Source organism: Mchenga conophoros, linkage group LG3 (genome assembly GCF_057382185.1).
Source record: "Mchenga conophoros isolate Kocher_MC1m ecotype Shallow Benthic linkage group LG3, M_conophoros_male_GT1.1, whole genome shotgun sequence".
In the NCBI taxonomy this organism is placed as follows: Eukaryota; Metazoa; Chordata; class Actinopteri; order Cichliformes; family Cichlidae; genus Mchenga; species Mchenga conophoros.
Window position 1 is genome coordinate 61,117,020 of NC_140528.1, and position 16,780 is coordinate 61,133,799.

The window sequence follows — 16,780 nt, forward strand, 5'->3', positions numbered from 1 at the left end:
GTGAGTTGAGCAGCAGCAGAGCTGGGGTGGCGGTAGCTCAGGTGGTGGAGCGGGTCACCTACTCACCGGAAGGTTGGTGGTTTGATCCCAGGCTCCTTTAGTCTACATGCCAAATATCCTTGGGCAAGATATTAACCCCATTTTGCCCTCCGATGCATCCATCGGAGTGTGAATGCGAGTGAATGTTTGATAGAAACACTAAAAACCTTAGATAACGCGCTTGTATGATTGGGTTAGAATGCAGCTTAGAATGCACGAGTTGTATAAAGTGCTTTGAGTGCTCAGTGAGAGTAGAAAAGTGCTACATAAGAACCAGTCCATTTACCATTTAGTTGAGTATGTGGCCTGCGTCCAAGAAAAAAATCCATGCCAAATGTTCTCTGCCAGTGTAATGGTAAATGGACTGACTCTTATATAGCGCTTTTCTACTCTCCAGGAGTAAGCACTCTTTACAACATGCCACATCACCCAATCACACCCATTCTCACAAGCACTTTCTCTAAACTCAGTGCTTCCTACATTCATTCACACATTCATACTCCGATGAATGCATCGGAGAGCAAAGGATAGGTACTAGTTGCACATTCTAATCTTGATATCTCTCTTCATTGAAATGACCGCCAATGATGAAAAGACTTGTTTTTCCATTGAGGGAGAGGTTGCTCCCAAACCGTCATACTAGCTCTACCCTGTCAGTCCAGCATATAGCATAGTGCTCTTAGTGTCTTCTCAACACTTTGACTCTATAATCCATAAGTAGAATCTTGACTCATTGCTGAACACAACTTTCCTCCATATGTTCAGGTTCTAGTGCACAAGTTGCTGACACCAGTATAAGTGGGCCTGATTGTGAAGAACAATTATGGCAGGGCCTCCTGGCAGCTCCATGAGACTGGAGATTTGGTCTGTGAAATTTATTTTGGGTACAATGAGCTATCAGTTATATCATTTTGCAAACCTTAACTGCAAATCTGTAGATGTTTCCTGAGTGCTGACAGGGTGAGGAAACGGTCTTCTTGTGGTGTGATCTTTTTGGGAAGACATCCTCCATTACAAGGATCTTCCTCTTCAATTTGGAGATGGTACCAGGGCCAAATCTGAATAACACTGGAACATTTTGTGGAACTCCAGCTTGAAGTTGACCTATTGCATGGGCAATATCAGTCAAATGTGACATGCTTGGTGCAGATACCAACTGACAGCTGTAGCAGTCTATCCTCACAGGCGCTACTAATCAGGCCCCACTCAGTCACCGGACTGCCAGCCCCTGTAGTAGTTTTTCATGGGCACAACCAGCATACTCAGCTTTATTGCTCAAATGCAATTTCCTTACAAATGTGGTACCATTTAAGGGACCATTTAACAGACTTAATTGCCAAGAAGCCTTTTACAACAAAAAATAATCAACCACATAAAAACGTCCTCTTTTTTTCTCATATATATATATATATATATATATATACATATATATATATATATATACTGAGGGGATTGAACTACCAGAAGGCAACATTGCAGACATAGAGGACAGTTACAAATACCTGGGGATCCCGCAGGCAAATGGGAACCATGAAGAGGCCGCTAGAAAGGCTGCAACCACCAAGTACCTGCAGAGGGTCAGGCAAGTCCTGAGGAGTCAGCTGAATGGTAAGAACAAGATCCGGGCCATCAACACGTACGCCCTGCCCGTGATCAGGTACCCTGCTGGGGTAATAGGCTGGCCAAAGGAGGAGATAGAAGCCACTGACATAAAGACAAGAAAGCTCCTTACCATGCATGGAGGGTTTCACCCCAAGTCCAGCACCCTGAGGCTGTACGCTAAGCGGAAGGAAGGGGGCTGGGTGCTGAGTGTCAGCACCACAGTCCAGGATGAGACAACGAACATCCAAGAATACATTGGGAAGATGGCCCCAACTGACCGAGTGCTCAGTGAATACCTCAGGCAGCAGAAACCCAAGAAAGAGGAGGGAGACGAGGAACCATCATGGAAGGACAGGCCCCTGCACGGTATGTACCACCGGCAGATAGAGGAGGTGGCTGATATCCAGAAATCCTACCAGTGGCTGGACAAAGCTGGACTGAAAGACAGCACAGAGGCACTAATCATGGCAGCACAAGAACAAGCTCTGAGTACAAGATCCATAGAGGCTGGGGTCTATCACACCAGGCAAGACCCCAGGTGCAGGCTGTGTAAAGATGCCCCAGAGACAATCCAGCACATAACAGCAGGGTGCAAGATGCTAGCAGGCAAGGCATACATGGAACGCCATAACCAAGTGGCCGGCATAGTGTACAGGAACATCTGTGCCGAGTATAACCTGGAAGTCCCGAGGTCAAAATGGGAGATGCCCCCAAGGGTGGTGGAGAATGACCGAGCTAAGATCCTGTGGGACTTCCAGATACAGACGGACAAAATGGTGGTGGCTAACCAACCGGACATAGTGGTGGTAGAAAAAAAAGAAGAAGACGGCCGTAGTGATCGATGTAGCGGTTCCGAATGACAGCAATATCAGGAAGAAGGAACACGAGAAGCTGGAGAAATACCAAGGGCTCAGAGAAGAGCTCGAGAGGATGTGGAGGGTGAAGGTAACGGTGGTCCCCGTGGTAATCGGAGCACTAGGTGCGGTGACTCCCAAGCTAGGCGAGTGGCTCCAGCAGATCCCGGGAATAACATCGGAGATCTCTGTCCAGAAGAGCGCAGTCCTGGGAACAGCTAAGATACTGCGCAGGACCCTCAAGCTCCCAGGCCTCTGGTAGAGGACCCGAGCTTGAAGGATAAACCGCCCGCAGGGGCGTGCTGGGTGTTTTATATATATATATGCACCCCTAATAAATATATATATATATATATATATATATATATATATGTATATGTATGTATATATATATATATATATATATATCGTTAGCTTCATAGCATAAGTGCCTAAGTCATTGACTTAGTCAAATGACTTAGGCACTTATGCTATGAAGCTAACGATATATTTATTTATTAGGGGTGCAACATCGTATGACCCTGAAGGTAAGCGCGTCATGGACTAAAGTAAAACAGTATGTCTGATGTGCCACGCAATGCTCAATTACATTGGTGGGAACTAGTGTGATAGCGCAGTTAGCTCGTTAACGTGTTGGCCGTCCAGCCCCACGCACGGGGCGATCCGCGGTAGCTCGTTAACGGAGATTTGCCGTGTTGTGGCATTAACGTCATTTCAGATTAACGCTGACAGCACTAGTGGGAACACAACGAATATGACTGCACATTTACGGCGACAGCATGCTAGTGCAAAGACAAGTGAAAGCAGACAAAAACAACAAGCACGCATGCTACAAACTTTACCCGAGTCATTTAGACAGCCGTTAGCACATGATTCTCCTCATGGGGACCGGATGTGTTTAATATGCTGCTGAGAATATAGCCCAGAAGAAGCGTATAGTATAGCTGTTATTTTGGAAAGAGCCATTTCTCTGTAATAAACTCTCTTTTCCAAAGATGAGTGATTCCTCAATCAGATATATATATATATTTTTTTATTACTTTGTTGTTTCAGCAACATTAAATTTAAAAACTGTACTTTTGAGTTAAAATATATATTTATAATTTTAATAAATGACAAATTAAAAAGGCATGAACAATTTTTTTTCGTATCGAAAAAATATCGAACCGTGACACCAAAGTATCGAACCGAACTGAATTTTGTATATCGTTGCACCCCTAATATATATATATATATATATATATATATATATATATATATATATATATATATATATATATCATACAGTATGTATGAGTTCATGTACAACCTGCAAACAACCAGCAAAATAAAAAATCCAATAAATTTTATTCTAGGAATATGAATAGAGAGTGAAAACATAGGAAAAAGCTATTTATCTGTCATGCATATATCTAAGAAACAAATGGAAAGCAACTATAAATCACAAATTGGTTGAAAAATACTGTATATAAAGCAGGCAAATGTAATAATATCCAAAATATCCAAATGATCTTCGATGTGTGCAAGATTCAACTCTGGTAATATTTATTAATCCTATGAAAGTAGCCAAGCTTGGTAACTGCTAAGCTGACCTGAAACTGCATGCAATGCAAACAATGAGACTGTTATGACTTTACCTTCAACTCCCACCTTCACCTCTGAGTAAATAGTATGCTCCTGTGATTTATGGCGCTTCCCTGTTTAGATAATCATATGAAAAACTTTAATAATTTGAACTTTCTCAATTATGAAAAATTATATATTCATGTTCAATGTTTTTTTTACATACTCACTCTTTTTTCCAACATGTTTAAGCTGAATTACAGAGTATGTAACATCGTGTATTTCACCTGCACCTGTAATGCAAATATATCACATGGAATTAGTTTCCTTAAATTAGAGAAACAAAAATAAAAATACTAACAACAAGAAGATAGCTTTATTTGTAACTACTTTATATATTAAATCATCTCCAGTTTTTTTCCCACATGGGTTACTGATTCATTGTTATGCCTTTTGGTCAAAAGTCAGTAGTTAGTGCATAGTCTGATTAAGTTACATAAGCAAGGTGATAAATAAGTTCAAAGTTAAGAAATATTATAAGTGATTCATGTTAAAAACAGTTAAAATGTCTGGGTTCGAAATTTGCTCAGAGTGAGTCATCGTTATCACAAGTGATCTTTGTGGAGCGAGGGAGCGCTCTGATCATTAACCTATCTTTGACGTATTTTCTCCGTTAATGCTGTGAAAAGTGCTTCGGCAGTATTAAAAGAGTGAACGAGTTCATGTACACGCTAAGAGTGCCCTACACGCTTGTACCTTGGAAAACGTTCGTCTTTGTGAGTATTAATGTGTTCAGAAACAACCTTTATATGTGTTTACCTGGAGTGAACTGCGATGCTAATGTAACGCACGTGTTAAGCTAGGCTAATCTTTAAGTTTGTCATTAAGATGTGTATTAGCTAGCAATTTATTTTCACTTTCTGTATATTTCAGTTACAAATAAGAAATAGCAAGGAGAAGCCTTGAGAGAGGATAAGGTTTTAAAGGATCTTCATGAAAAGCAAGAAAAGCAAGCCTTGTGTGGAAGATCTAGTCTATTTTGTTCGCTAGCTGTCTAGCTTCACATGATCACATGTCGTGAGGGCAGCATAGTCATAATGGTGTTATAGTATGTGTAATTAATATACAACAATAACCTTTGTAGATTCTTTCAATCAAGTAATAAAGGATACAATCAGGTATAAAAAAAAATCTGGTTTATTGTCATTTTACTTTAGTTCAACTGAAAAAAGTTTCATTCTCACAGCTTTTGATTTTTAAATATATATTTTAAATAACATTCTTTTGAAAACAGGTGACCAAAAACTGAAGCAAAGAATTAGAGTTAAGGGTAAATGAAACTTAAAGAAGAACTGACCATGGTCAAGACAGTTGTGTTTGTGAATTTCACTCTGGTTGACTACATGATTGGTGGTGGTCATTGGACTGTATGGCATAATAAAAACATAACAATTACATGCAAAAAGTCTGATGAACGCATGCATTGCAGGTTAATAAATATATTTACTACAATAAAAAAAATACCAACCTGATGAAGCCTGAATCTGTAAAAAAAGACAATTGTTTCGCTGTTAATGTAAATAAAATTCCCTGTTATAAATGTCGCAGTTATCTTTACATTTAAATTTTGAAGTTTGAATCAAGGAAAAGGTCTCACCCTTTTTTTTTCTAAAGTGATAAAACGAGAGCAGGACAATAATAAAGACAGAGATTCCACAAGCCAATCCAACAATCAACCACACAGGCAAAGAAGAGCTTTCAGGACATAACACACCTACTGCAAATTCAAAGAAATAATAACAACAATAGAAATAAAATAATAATAATTATTAGAAAAAACATTTAAAATGGTAAGATAATTGCAAAAGTAGAATCAAATGACTTCAAACTTCAAAACAGCCAACATTCTTTATGGAGAGCACATCACTTTATTCTTTATGATGACTGTACTTAATGATAATCATGCTAGTTCTCAAATATCAAAATGGTTTACAAAAAAACTCCATCAAATGTTTTGATCCTGCTCACCTTTAACTGACATCCAGCTCTGTGCTGACTCTCTTCCTGAGTACTGACACTTGTAGAAACCTTCATCAGACTTTGACACTGCAGAGATCTTCAGCTCCCCTCGGGGATCATTTTCAATAAGTTTGTCATTGTGATAGAAAAACACATTGGAAAGTATTTTTTGTGTTTTCAAACTGCAGCTCAGACTAACAGAAGCTCCCTCAGTCACAGGATGAACAGGACTCACCAGGATTGGACCATTACCATCATCTGTGAAACAATCACACACAATTGTTTCAGTCACATCAGCTGGTGCACACTTTTAGAAAAGAAAAGAAAAAAGAAAGAAGACATAATATAGGAAGAGATAAGAATAGATTGCACAAATGCTACAAATGGCTTTTAAAATCAATCTCTGATTTCCAATCCTGAATATTTAAAAACTATTTTCTGTTTTGTTGCTTACAAATAACCGCACAAACCAGTACAAATTAATTGGGTTCGATTATAATAGTAGTTTTTAATAGTTAAAATAGTTGCGAGTATGTTAACCCTTTGAGGTCCACACCAAGAAAAAAGCAATGGAAAAAAAAAATTCTCTTTGCATTTCTTATTGACTTGGGTGAGTAATAACCACAATCAATATTTTTTTTTCAATAGACCCTGTAGTTTTTAAAATATTGATCTCTACTAAATGGTTGAGATGTCACTTAATGGTTAACGTATGAAATGTCATGCAAATACAAGTACAGTAGATAATACAGTTGTAAAGAAAAATCAAATAAAGGGCCAAATTATAATTCAATTAATAACAAAAACTATCCAGGGCATTGGATACTAGGGCTGGGCCATATTATACTGTTCACGGTAATACCGGTATAATGTTAGGCAACGATAGGAAAATGAAATATCGCGATAGAATGAGTAAATGTGCAGTGCCTTTGTTTTCATACGCACATGGCCGATTGTTGAGTGAAACAGATGAACCAGAATTGGTTTGTAAAAATGGTGCAACTTCAGTGATGTGGAACGGGTTTGGTGTTTGTCCGTCAGATACACGACAAAGCACATTTTTTTGCAGAACATGCAAGCGGCCGTCATTATTGTCGTATTTGTCGGACTAAGATGCTCTTAAATCTGGGAGTAATCTGGGTCCTAAATTCCGTCTTTTCAGGTCAAACGAACACTGCAGCATCACTGAGAGTTAAAAACTGTCTAAATTCTTTCATCTTTAATAAAACGATCAGCATTGCTGCTTTACCAGGTGTAACTATGAAGTTTAACTTCCAGGCATCTATGAAAACAAAATTTATTACATTTAACAGAGTTAGAAGTTAGCAGGAAGCTAGCGGAAGTTAGCTCGCTAGTTTCGCTAGTTACCTAAGCATGATATTGCATGTTCTGACTGAGAGATTTCTGGAAAAATTCAAACGTACAGCTCTGCTATCACGTCCAACATAAATGAAGACAGGAAACTAAACAGCAGTGACGTTTGTAGGGTTACTGAAGTTGGGCTAGCTGGTATATAATGATGTGCTACCTGATCGCTAGCGACACAGCTATGTTAGCATAACATAAACAGTGAAGCTGGAGGACAAACACTAACACTTTTCCACTTATAAAAGTTAACGTTAAAGTTCCTGATAGTTAGAGACAAATGCAATCGCATGGCAGGATGCTGTAAACGGACCAATTTTCAGTCAGGAGAACAACTGAGATAATCCATCCACAATACAAGGTTAGTCATTAATATACTGCAACAACATGGGAATAGAGCAGAATTCATTCATTAATAAATCAATGGTACAGAAGTGGAGGAAGCAAGAAGAATGAGTTTAATAAAGTTTGATTTATCTGACTGCTTTGTTTCGCTTAATGTGCCTTATAATCCCGTGCACCTTATGGTCCGAAAAATACGTACTGCACACTGCAGTTTAATGTTGCAAAGCACCTCTTTTTAACTTCAGTGGATATTATACATGGTTATGCTCAGGATATGTCAGCCCATTTCTACTGGAAATGCCTTTTGGTTAAACTTTCAGCAAGGAATTTGCATTTGCACTGTTACATTTTTATAAAGCTTTAATGTACATAAAAACCAGCTTCTTGTTTAAGTGAAAATAAATGGAAGGTTGTCTTTTTGCGCTAGTAATGTTGTGGAGTTGTATTTTGTCTCGCATCAATTGTATCGTCGGTTATATCGTTATCGCAAATTTTCAAATATATATCGTGATAAATATTTTTGGCCATATCGCCCTGCTCTAATGCAAACTGCATTTCGTTGCCCTGTACCTGTGCATGTGCAATGACAATAAAGTTGAATTCTATTCTAATTCTATTAATAAGTACTATATGGACGCTAAACAATTATATGGCTAAAAATCACATGGTCTTGTGGCATGACACTCATGATACCATCCACCTTCAACCACAGTGTGTTTGAGGTCATGGTTTCATATGAAGCCAACAGGGCTGGCAGCTCTGGAAAACCTCCTGTGTTGTACCAGTGCCAAAGACTTCACGCCCCAAGGACCTCAACAGCTACAGGCCGGTGGCTCTGACATCCCACCTGATGAAGACCCTGGAGCGGTTGGTCCTGGCTCAGCTTCGGCGCCTAATAAGCTCATCACTGGACCCACTTCAGTTTGCCTACCAGCCTGGCATTGGAGCGGATGATGCCGTCATTCACCTCCTACATCGTTCCCTCGCTCACCTGGAGACCGCTGGAAGCACTGTGAGAATCATGTTCTTTGATTTCTCCAGTGCCTTCAACACCATTCTTCCCTCGGTTCTAAAGGACAAGCTGGTGAACTCTGGAGTGGACCATCACCTCACTACCTGGATCCTGGACTACCTCACCGACCGACCACAGTATGTGAGGACTCAGGGCTGTGTGTCGGACAGGGTCGTCTGCAGTACGGGGGCCCCACAGGGAACGGTTCTGGCTCCGTTCCTCTTCACCATCTACACTGCAGACTTCTCCCACAATTCCACCCAGTGCTTCCTGCAGAAGTTCTCTGATGACTCTGCAATAGTCGGCCTCATCACTGATGGGGACGACAAGGAGTACAGAGGTCTGACCCAAGACTTTGTGGACTGGTGCCAGCTGAACTACCTCCAGATCAACGCCAGTAAAACCAAGGAACTGGTGGTAGACTTCCGCAGGCACAAGCATTCTCCACTGCAACCACTGAACATCCAAGGTATGGACATTGAGGCTGTGGACAGCTACAGGTACCTTGGTGTTCATCTGAACAATAGACTGGACTGGACTCATAACTCAGACGCCCTCTACAGGAAAGGGCAGAGCAGGCTGTACCTGCTGCGGAGACTCAGGTCGTTTGGAGTGGAGGGCCCACTCCTGAAGACCTTCTATGACTCTGTTGTGGCTTCTGCTATCTTTTATGGTGTGGTCTGCTGGGGCGGCAGCATCTCTGCTGGGGACAGGAAGAGACTGAACAGGCTGATCCGAAGGGCCAGCTCTGTTCTAGGATGCCCTCTGGACCCAGTGGAGGTGGTGAGTGACAGGAGAACGGCGGCTAAGCTGTCATCCCTGTTGGACAACATCTCCCACCCCATGCAGCAGACTGTGACAGCACTGAGCAGCTCCTTCAGTGGGAGACTGCGGCACCCACGGTGTGGGACGGAGAGATTTCGCAGGTCTTTCCTCCCCACTGCTGTCAGACTCCATAATAAAGACTTTAACTGATCAAGCACACACATCCATACATATGCAATAATACTAAGTGCAATAATCCTTTCTGTCATCGTTGTATTTTTACTCAGTTGTATATAGTATTTATATTTGTATTCTATTTTTATCTTATTGTATATTTATTTTATTTTATTCTACTGTATATAGTATTTTATTTTATTCTATTCTGTACAGTTGTGTACTGTATTTATTCTTATTGTATTCTAATTGCCTCATAACTTTTGCACTGTCCACTTCCTGCTGTGACAAAACAAATTTCCCACGTGTGGGACTAATAAAGGTTATCTTATCTTATCTTATCTTATCTTATCTCCACCAGTATATTGCCAACAAACCAGATGAGTGGGGCTTTAAATGGTTTTGCCAAGCAAGTTCATCTGGCATCATCCATGACTTGCTGCTGTATCAAGGGGGATCTACATTCTTCAATGCTCCCCTCAGTGACAAGGAACAGAAGCTACCTCTAAGGGGCCAAAGTTGTAAAAAACACTAAGCAAACCCATAAAAGAACCTCAGCTCTTCACAAGTTTCAGCTTGGTCCAGAACTTGCACACCTCCTTCGGTGTCAGGTGCATTGGTACTCTATGACCAAACTGCACCGGTGGAGCTCCCCTGATGGCAGACAAAGACCTGATGAAGAAGGGCCATGGAGCCTGTTATTACAGGTCTGGTGAAGGTCTGATTCCAGTAAAATGGTCTGACAGCAAATGTGTCAACCTTCTAAAGAATACCTGTGGGTTCAAGCCTCTTATATCGGTCAAACGGTGGAGCAAAGAGTCCAATGCAAAGATCACCATTCCATGCCCATCACTCATCCCTGTATATAATTAGCATATGGGAGGAATTAAGCTTTCTGATATGCTATTACACCTGTATAAGACAAGTTAAACATACATCCCTGACTTGAATACCTGATCTACAAGAGGGACTGTGCCCTACTAGAGCTGGGCGATATAAGATTTTTTCATATCACGATATGTTTTTTTCATTTCAGGCGATAACGATATCTATCACGATATAAGCCAAATAACTATATTTGTAAGATTTAAATGTGCCGTTGCTCACAAGTAAAATGTGAAATAATCAGCAGCTTGTTTTTATTTAAATATTTATTTCCCATAATAAGTTCAACAGGGTAGATGTACTTAAGGAACATGAGACTTTTTCAGATAAATAAAGGCAAATATTGCAAACTACACAAAAGGCAGCCGCTAAAGCGTTTAAGTTTCAAAATAGAACAAACGAAACAGACTACTAAATTGTCAATTCCACTTAGAAACAAAATATTAATTCTAAAAATAAATCTTTGTTTTACAGAAGAACAGACAAAACTGACTAACTTTTGTCAATATCAAATAAACTGAGAACTAAAAGGAAATTCTCAATCTCTCCTTGTTGTATAGCTTAGCTTTTCAAACAGTTTTAACAGTTACTTTAGTCTGACAAAAGCCGAATGATGAATTAGCGCTTCCAGTCAGAGACTGAGGCTACGTCCACACGTACACGGGTATTTTTGACACGTGACGTGACGCTGCGGCTGTGATTGGTTCGGCTCTGCGCTACTTAATTTGGATTGGCTGTTCTCTTTTTTATTTTTTATTTTTTTTAAGAGGACATGAGCGGCGAGGTCTATCGCGATAGTTTAATTTTTCTATCGAGAAAAAGTTATATTGCGATACATATCGTTATCGTTCTATCGCCCAGCTCTAGTTTGCATCCATCCAGAAGTGCTTAGTGATATAGATATATTACAATATATATTAGCAATAATATAGATATGTAAGTATATTACAGAAATGGGTCTATTATGTTATAATGTACACGGTATGAAGTATGTTGTGAATATTCTATAACTATAAGTATGTACAGGCTGTAGTGAGTACAAGCTATGGACAGGATATGGACAGGATATAAATATGAAAAACTATACAGAATATGAAATAAATAACTTTACAGGAATCTGAGATATACAGCTATACAGAAATGGGAACTATGCAAGTTGTAAACAGTTGTAGGGTTAAAAATTATCGTATGTACAGAATGAAATTATAATTTTGACTTCTCAGAAAAATTTATTTACCAGCTACTGTACTTTGGTTAAAAGGTAATTAGTTGTGATATTTGTGATTTCCACATGTTACTCTTGATTTTTACAGTATTTACTAATGTTAACTCAGAAAGTTACAAAAATTACTTACTGAGGAAATTATTTCAGCATATTCTTGCTGTGCTAACACTTAATGGGATTTATCAACAGCAATGGATAAACAAAATGGGAATAGTGGTCTGATATTATGACAAATAATGAATTATAATAACATTAAGTTTTGTTAGCATTAGCACCATAAAGTGACAAATCAGCCGTTTGGTTGGGCAATCATGTTTAAATGATTAAACATTTAATTTCACATTTTTAATGCTTTCAAGTGACATACATCTGTTTAGTAAGTCCTCTAACACTATCATATATCAAAAAATTATATCTTCCTACCTTAGTTTCATCAAAAACACTCAAAATATGTTGGATGATTTTTTGTTTCTGACTTCCTGGTTGGGAGAGTGATAAGAAGAGCCAACCGTTTACATTCACAGTGCCTTCTGGTGGATTTTTTGGCATTACAGATGTAAACCAATTGGTAGAAAAGATTCAATAAGGTAGGTCAATTTCAGTGAAAGCCTCAGTTAGATATAGGGCCTGAAAATGTGCTCTACCAGTTGGTTGAGCAAAACTCTAAAGGTCAAGAGAGCTTTTGTAAATACTTTGTTAATTGTAAGCCATGGTTAAAGATATTTTAAATCATAACCCTAGATGTACCAAGTGATGCACTGTCATTTACGCCAGAATTTAAAGCTAAACACACATGTAAGAGCTATATTAAAATAGATATTGTTGCTGTTTTATGATCATAATCGCTGATTAAATAGAAGCTATAGAATAATAGAATAAATAGAAGCTAAAAAGGAAGTCACAATACATACAAAAAGGAGAAAATTGTGTGGGAAATGCTGCACTAAAATGGCGTTATATTAATCTACAGATTTACTAACGTGTTAGAGTAGTATTTTGAGAATTTTGATTTTATATGCATTATGGCCATTGAATACTGGTATTTCTAGATTTTAAGGAAGTAACATTTCTGTTTTACACAGACAAAGATTTTGATACTCCGGGCTGACAGACTGCTTTTTCCTCCAGGAGCACCCACCCCCACCCGGTGGAGCTTGAGTTGTCTTCAGCTTGTCCTGACCGCCCATGCCAGTCTTGTCCCCCACCGGGAAAGCAGTCAGTTTTGTCAGTTCTCAGGCGAAGAATAAAGTTGGAGTGAGAAGTGAGGTCTCTTATGTCATGTTTGTTTACCTCCACATTACTATAAAATAATTTTTACAGCAGTTTTTAGGATCTTTAGGTCTTTAGGATCACGAATGTCAATTTAAAAAAAAAAAATACAAAATATGACATTAGAGAAAACATGAATGGGTCAATGTTGTTGCCAATCATTCAGCCAACTTAGGACCTAATGAAAATAATAACCAAAGACTTCTTGAAATGTAGTTTATAGAATATGTCTATGAAGGTTCTCAGTCATCCAGGTCATCGTAGTCTAAGGAGCTTGGAAAGAAAAGCGTCTGGACTTGTTTAAGTTGCTTGAAGACATGGGATGGTGGGACTCTCCACCATTTGACCCTAGAACTGTAGAAGCTTCTCGGATGAGAGGTGAAACCTCTTCAATCAACTTAGAGAAGTCTAGATGCTATTCTTTCCAAGCTCCTTAGTTTATAGAAATTATTTTGTTTTTGTTTGTTTTTTTGTTTTTTGATCAAAAAAAAACAGTGGACCTAAATATACATACTTAAACAAACAGACCTTAAATAAAAAGAATTACAATTACTTTTTTTAAATGTATATTTTAAGCTAAAGTAATTTTAAAAGACTGAGTCATTTAAAGTGGAAAAAAAATATAATAGCAGTTTTTGGGAAGGTCACATTTTTTTGTTTATAGGGTAAAAAGAGTCAGATTTTTTAAGGAAACATGTCTTTGCTTACAAAGAATGCTGTGAAACATATATTATGTAACCTTATTATTAAGTAAGACTAAACCATTTAAATTCGGGTTTTTATATGACATGCTAAAGGGCTGTAAAGTTGTGTAAAAATGGTGAATGAAATATTGTATGTTAAAAGAAAAAAAAATCTTTGAAATGTAAAATCTGGCACTGGCTAAAATTTGGATGTAATTTGTTTCAATCAATAAAGTTACTTTGTAGATATACCTAAAACTGCCATTGTGTCGCACAGAATTCTGTAACATTCAGAGGGAAAATTGGATAAATATTCACAATATGTGTCTTCTAAATGGTTGAAATGGAAAAAAAAAGCAGTTAAGGAAATGTGTGTAAAAACATACCATGAACAGTGATGTTGACTGCACTGCTGAACTCTCCTGATCCAGACTCACACCAGTACACTGCAATATCTGACTTTGATGTGTTGATGTTACATGTGGATCCAGTCATTCTCCTACAGTCAGAGTACAGTCGGCCGTCCTCAGAGAACTTTCTCACTCTCCACTCAGCGAACTTTCCCTCACAGGTCAGTGAGACAGAGTCAGAGGTGAAGTGTTGCACTCTGTCAGGACTCACTGTGAGAGACGCTGCTGAATGAACATCTGGAAACAACATGCAGTGAAGAGACAAAGCTCACAGATGTTAGGATTCAAAATATCGTGATGAAAATGTACCCTATTTATCCAAATCCTATGTGCGAAATAATGACTATAAAAAATAAAATGAATTTAAATATCCAAAATAAAAATACTCATTGCAAAGAACAAAAAACGTTTAAAAAAATAGTTGTTTCCATATTATCACATTATACAAGTGCAAAAATAATGAAAAGAAACAAAGAAATTCAGTTTGATCATAAATAAAAATGGAAATATTCAATATACACAGACATTAAATTGTCGTTATTGAATTTTAATGAGCTGATTTTTGGTGAAAAGAGTTGACATAAAATTGGTTTATTGTGATGATAAACAGAATCAAACTGACCTGCAGACCAGACAAATTTTGGTTGACTGTGATCAGTGTGATACTCTGGGTCTCCTCTTCCAGCTCTGCACGCATACCCTGCTGTGTGTGTCTGTCCATGAATGATGTAGGAGTTGTTTGCAGTCCTATTGCCATCAGGTAGCAGCTCATAACTGGAGGATTTCTCTGATAGATCAGGAACAGCTTTATACCAGTAGATGTGCCATCCTGCAGATGGATGTTCAACCTCACAGTTCAGAGTTACTGAGGCTCCAGGACTCAGCCATGATGGAGACACAGTGAGGACAGGACGGGCTTTATCTGTTGAAAAACAATTTTCTCAGCAAACATGTCTAGTAGCATTTCTTAAGACTGAATTAAACTTTTCACCATATATATATGTGTATATATATATATATATATATATATATATATATATATATATATATATATATATATATATATATATATATATACATATATAGGTCTGCGCTGATCTACAATACGGCAGCAGTGATCAGTGAGATGCTTGGCTACAAGTTGAACAGCCACAAGGGGCAGTACCCTTCATGGAGAAGGAGGCTAGAGGGCAAGATCAAAGTAGCACGGAGGGAGGTTAGCCAACTAACGGAGTTGCAGAAAGGTGCGGCAAAGAAGATGCATAAGAAATACAGCAAGCTGTCCATACCTGAGGCCTTGGAAACAAAGACTCACAGCCTTGGCCAGCCGCTTGAGGAGGTACACCAGAGAGATAGAAGGCAGGAGAATAAACCAGCTGTTCTCCACAGAACCAGCAAAGGTGTACTCTCAGTGGCAAGGGAACAATAATAATAATAAGAGAACAGCACCACCAAGGCTGGAGACGGAGCAATACTGGAAGAGCATATGGGAGAAGGACGCAACCCATAACGGCAATGCTCAGTGGCTAGTGGATCTGAGGGCAGACCATAGCGACCTCCCTGAACAGGGTCCAGTAACCATCACAGTGGCAGATATCCAAGAAAGGGTCTCCAGTATGAAGAGTTGGACAGCACCAGGGCCCGACATGGTTCACGCCTACTGGCTAAAGAAGCTGACTGCACTCCACGAGCGTCTGGCAGCACAAATGAACCAGCTGCTAGTTAACGAGAGACACCCGGAATGGCTAACTGAAGGTCGGACGGTCCTGATCCCCAAGGACCCCAAGAAGGGACCGGTCCCCTCCAACTACCGACCAATAACCTGCCTCAGTACTACATGAAAGCTCCTGTCAGGCATCATATCGGCTAAGATGAACAGGCACATGGGTCAATACATGAGCGGGACACAGAAAGAAATTGGCAAGAATACCAGAGGCGCAAAACACCAGCTACTGGTAGACAGAACAGTCAGCCGAGACTGCAAGACCAGACTGACCAACCTGTGCACTGCCTGGATTGATTACAAGAAGGCCTATGACTCAATGCCCCACAGCTGGATACTGGAATGCCTAGAATTGTACAAGATCAATGGGACCCTAAGAGCCTTCATCAGGAACTCAATGGGGATGTGGCGCACAACACTAGAGGCCAACTCCAAGCCCATAGCACAAGTCACCATCAAGTGTGGGATCTACCAAGGAGATGCTCTGTCCCCACTGCTGTTCTGCATAGGCCTGAACCCCCTCAGTGGGATCATTAACAAGACTGGCTACGGATACCGACTACGGAACGGAGCAGTTGTCAGCCACCTCCTGTACATGGATGACATCAAGCTGTATGCCAAGAGTGAACGAGACATCGATTCACTGATCCACACTACCAGGCTATACAGCAATGACATTGGAATGTCGTTCGGACTGGAGAAGTGTAGTCGGATGGTAGGGCTGGGCGATATATCGAGTTTTTTAAAAATATCGATATATTTTCATACGAGATATAAGATGTGACAATATCGTTTATATCGATATAGTCTATGTTACGTTGTGGAGCCGCAGGTTTGCCTCTCTTTC

The 16,780-nt window shown here is 39.4% G+C and overlaps 1 protein-coding gene across 1 annotated transcript in view; it reads right to left on the bottom strand.

Annotated features, from left to right (window-relative positions):
- The window catches only part of LOC146579871 (Fc receptor-like protein 5), a 55,405-nt gene that overhangs the window by 8,981 nt on the left and 29,644 nt on the right, over positions 1 to 16,780 (bottom strand). The window contains exons 11-18 of the mRNA XM_085268012.1: positions 14,833 to 15,132; positions 14,187 to 14,447; positions 6,087 to 6,335; positions 5,716 to 5,835; positions 5,587 to 5,602; positions 5,416 to 5,483; positions 4,289 to 4,351; positions 4,133 to 4,192 (exon numbers count right to left, since the gene is read on the bottom strand). Of these exons, the coding sequence (XP_085124138.1) occupies positions 4,133 to 4,192; positions 4,289 to 4,351; positions 5,416 to 5,483; positions 5,587 to 5,602; positions 5,716 to 5,835; positions 6,087 to 6,335; positions 14,187 to 14,447; positions 14,833 to 15,132 (1,137 nt within the window). The remainder of the gene's footprint in view (positions 1 to 4,132; positions 4,193 to 4,288; positions 4,352 to 5,415; positions 5,484 to 5,586; positions 5,603 to 5,715; positions 5,836 to 6,086; positions 6,336 to 14,186; positions 14,448 to 14,832; positions 15,133 to 16,780) is intronic.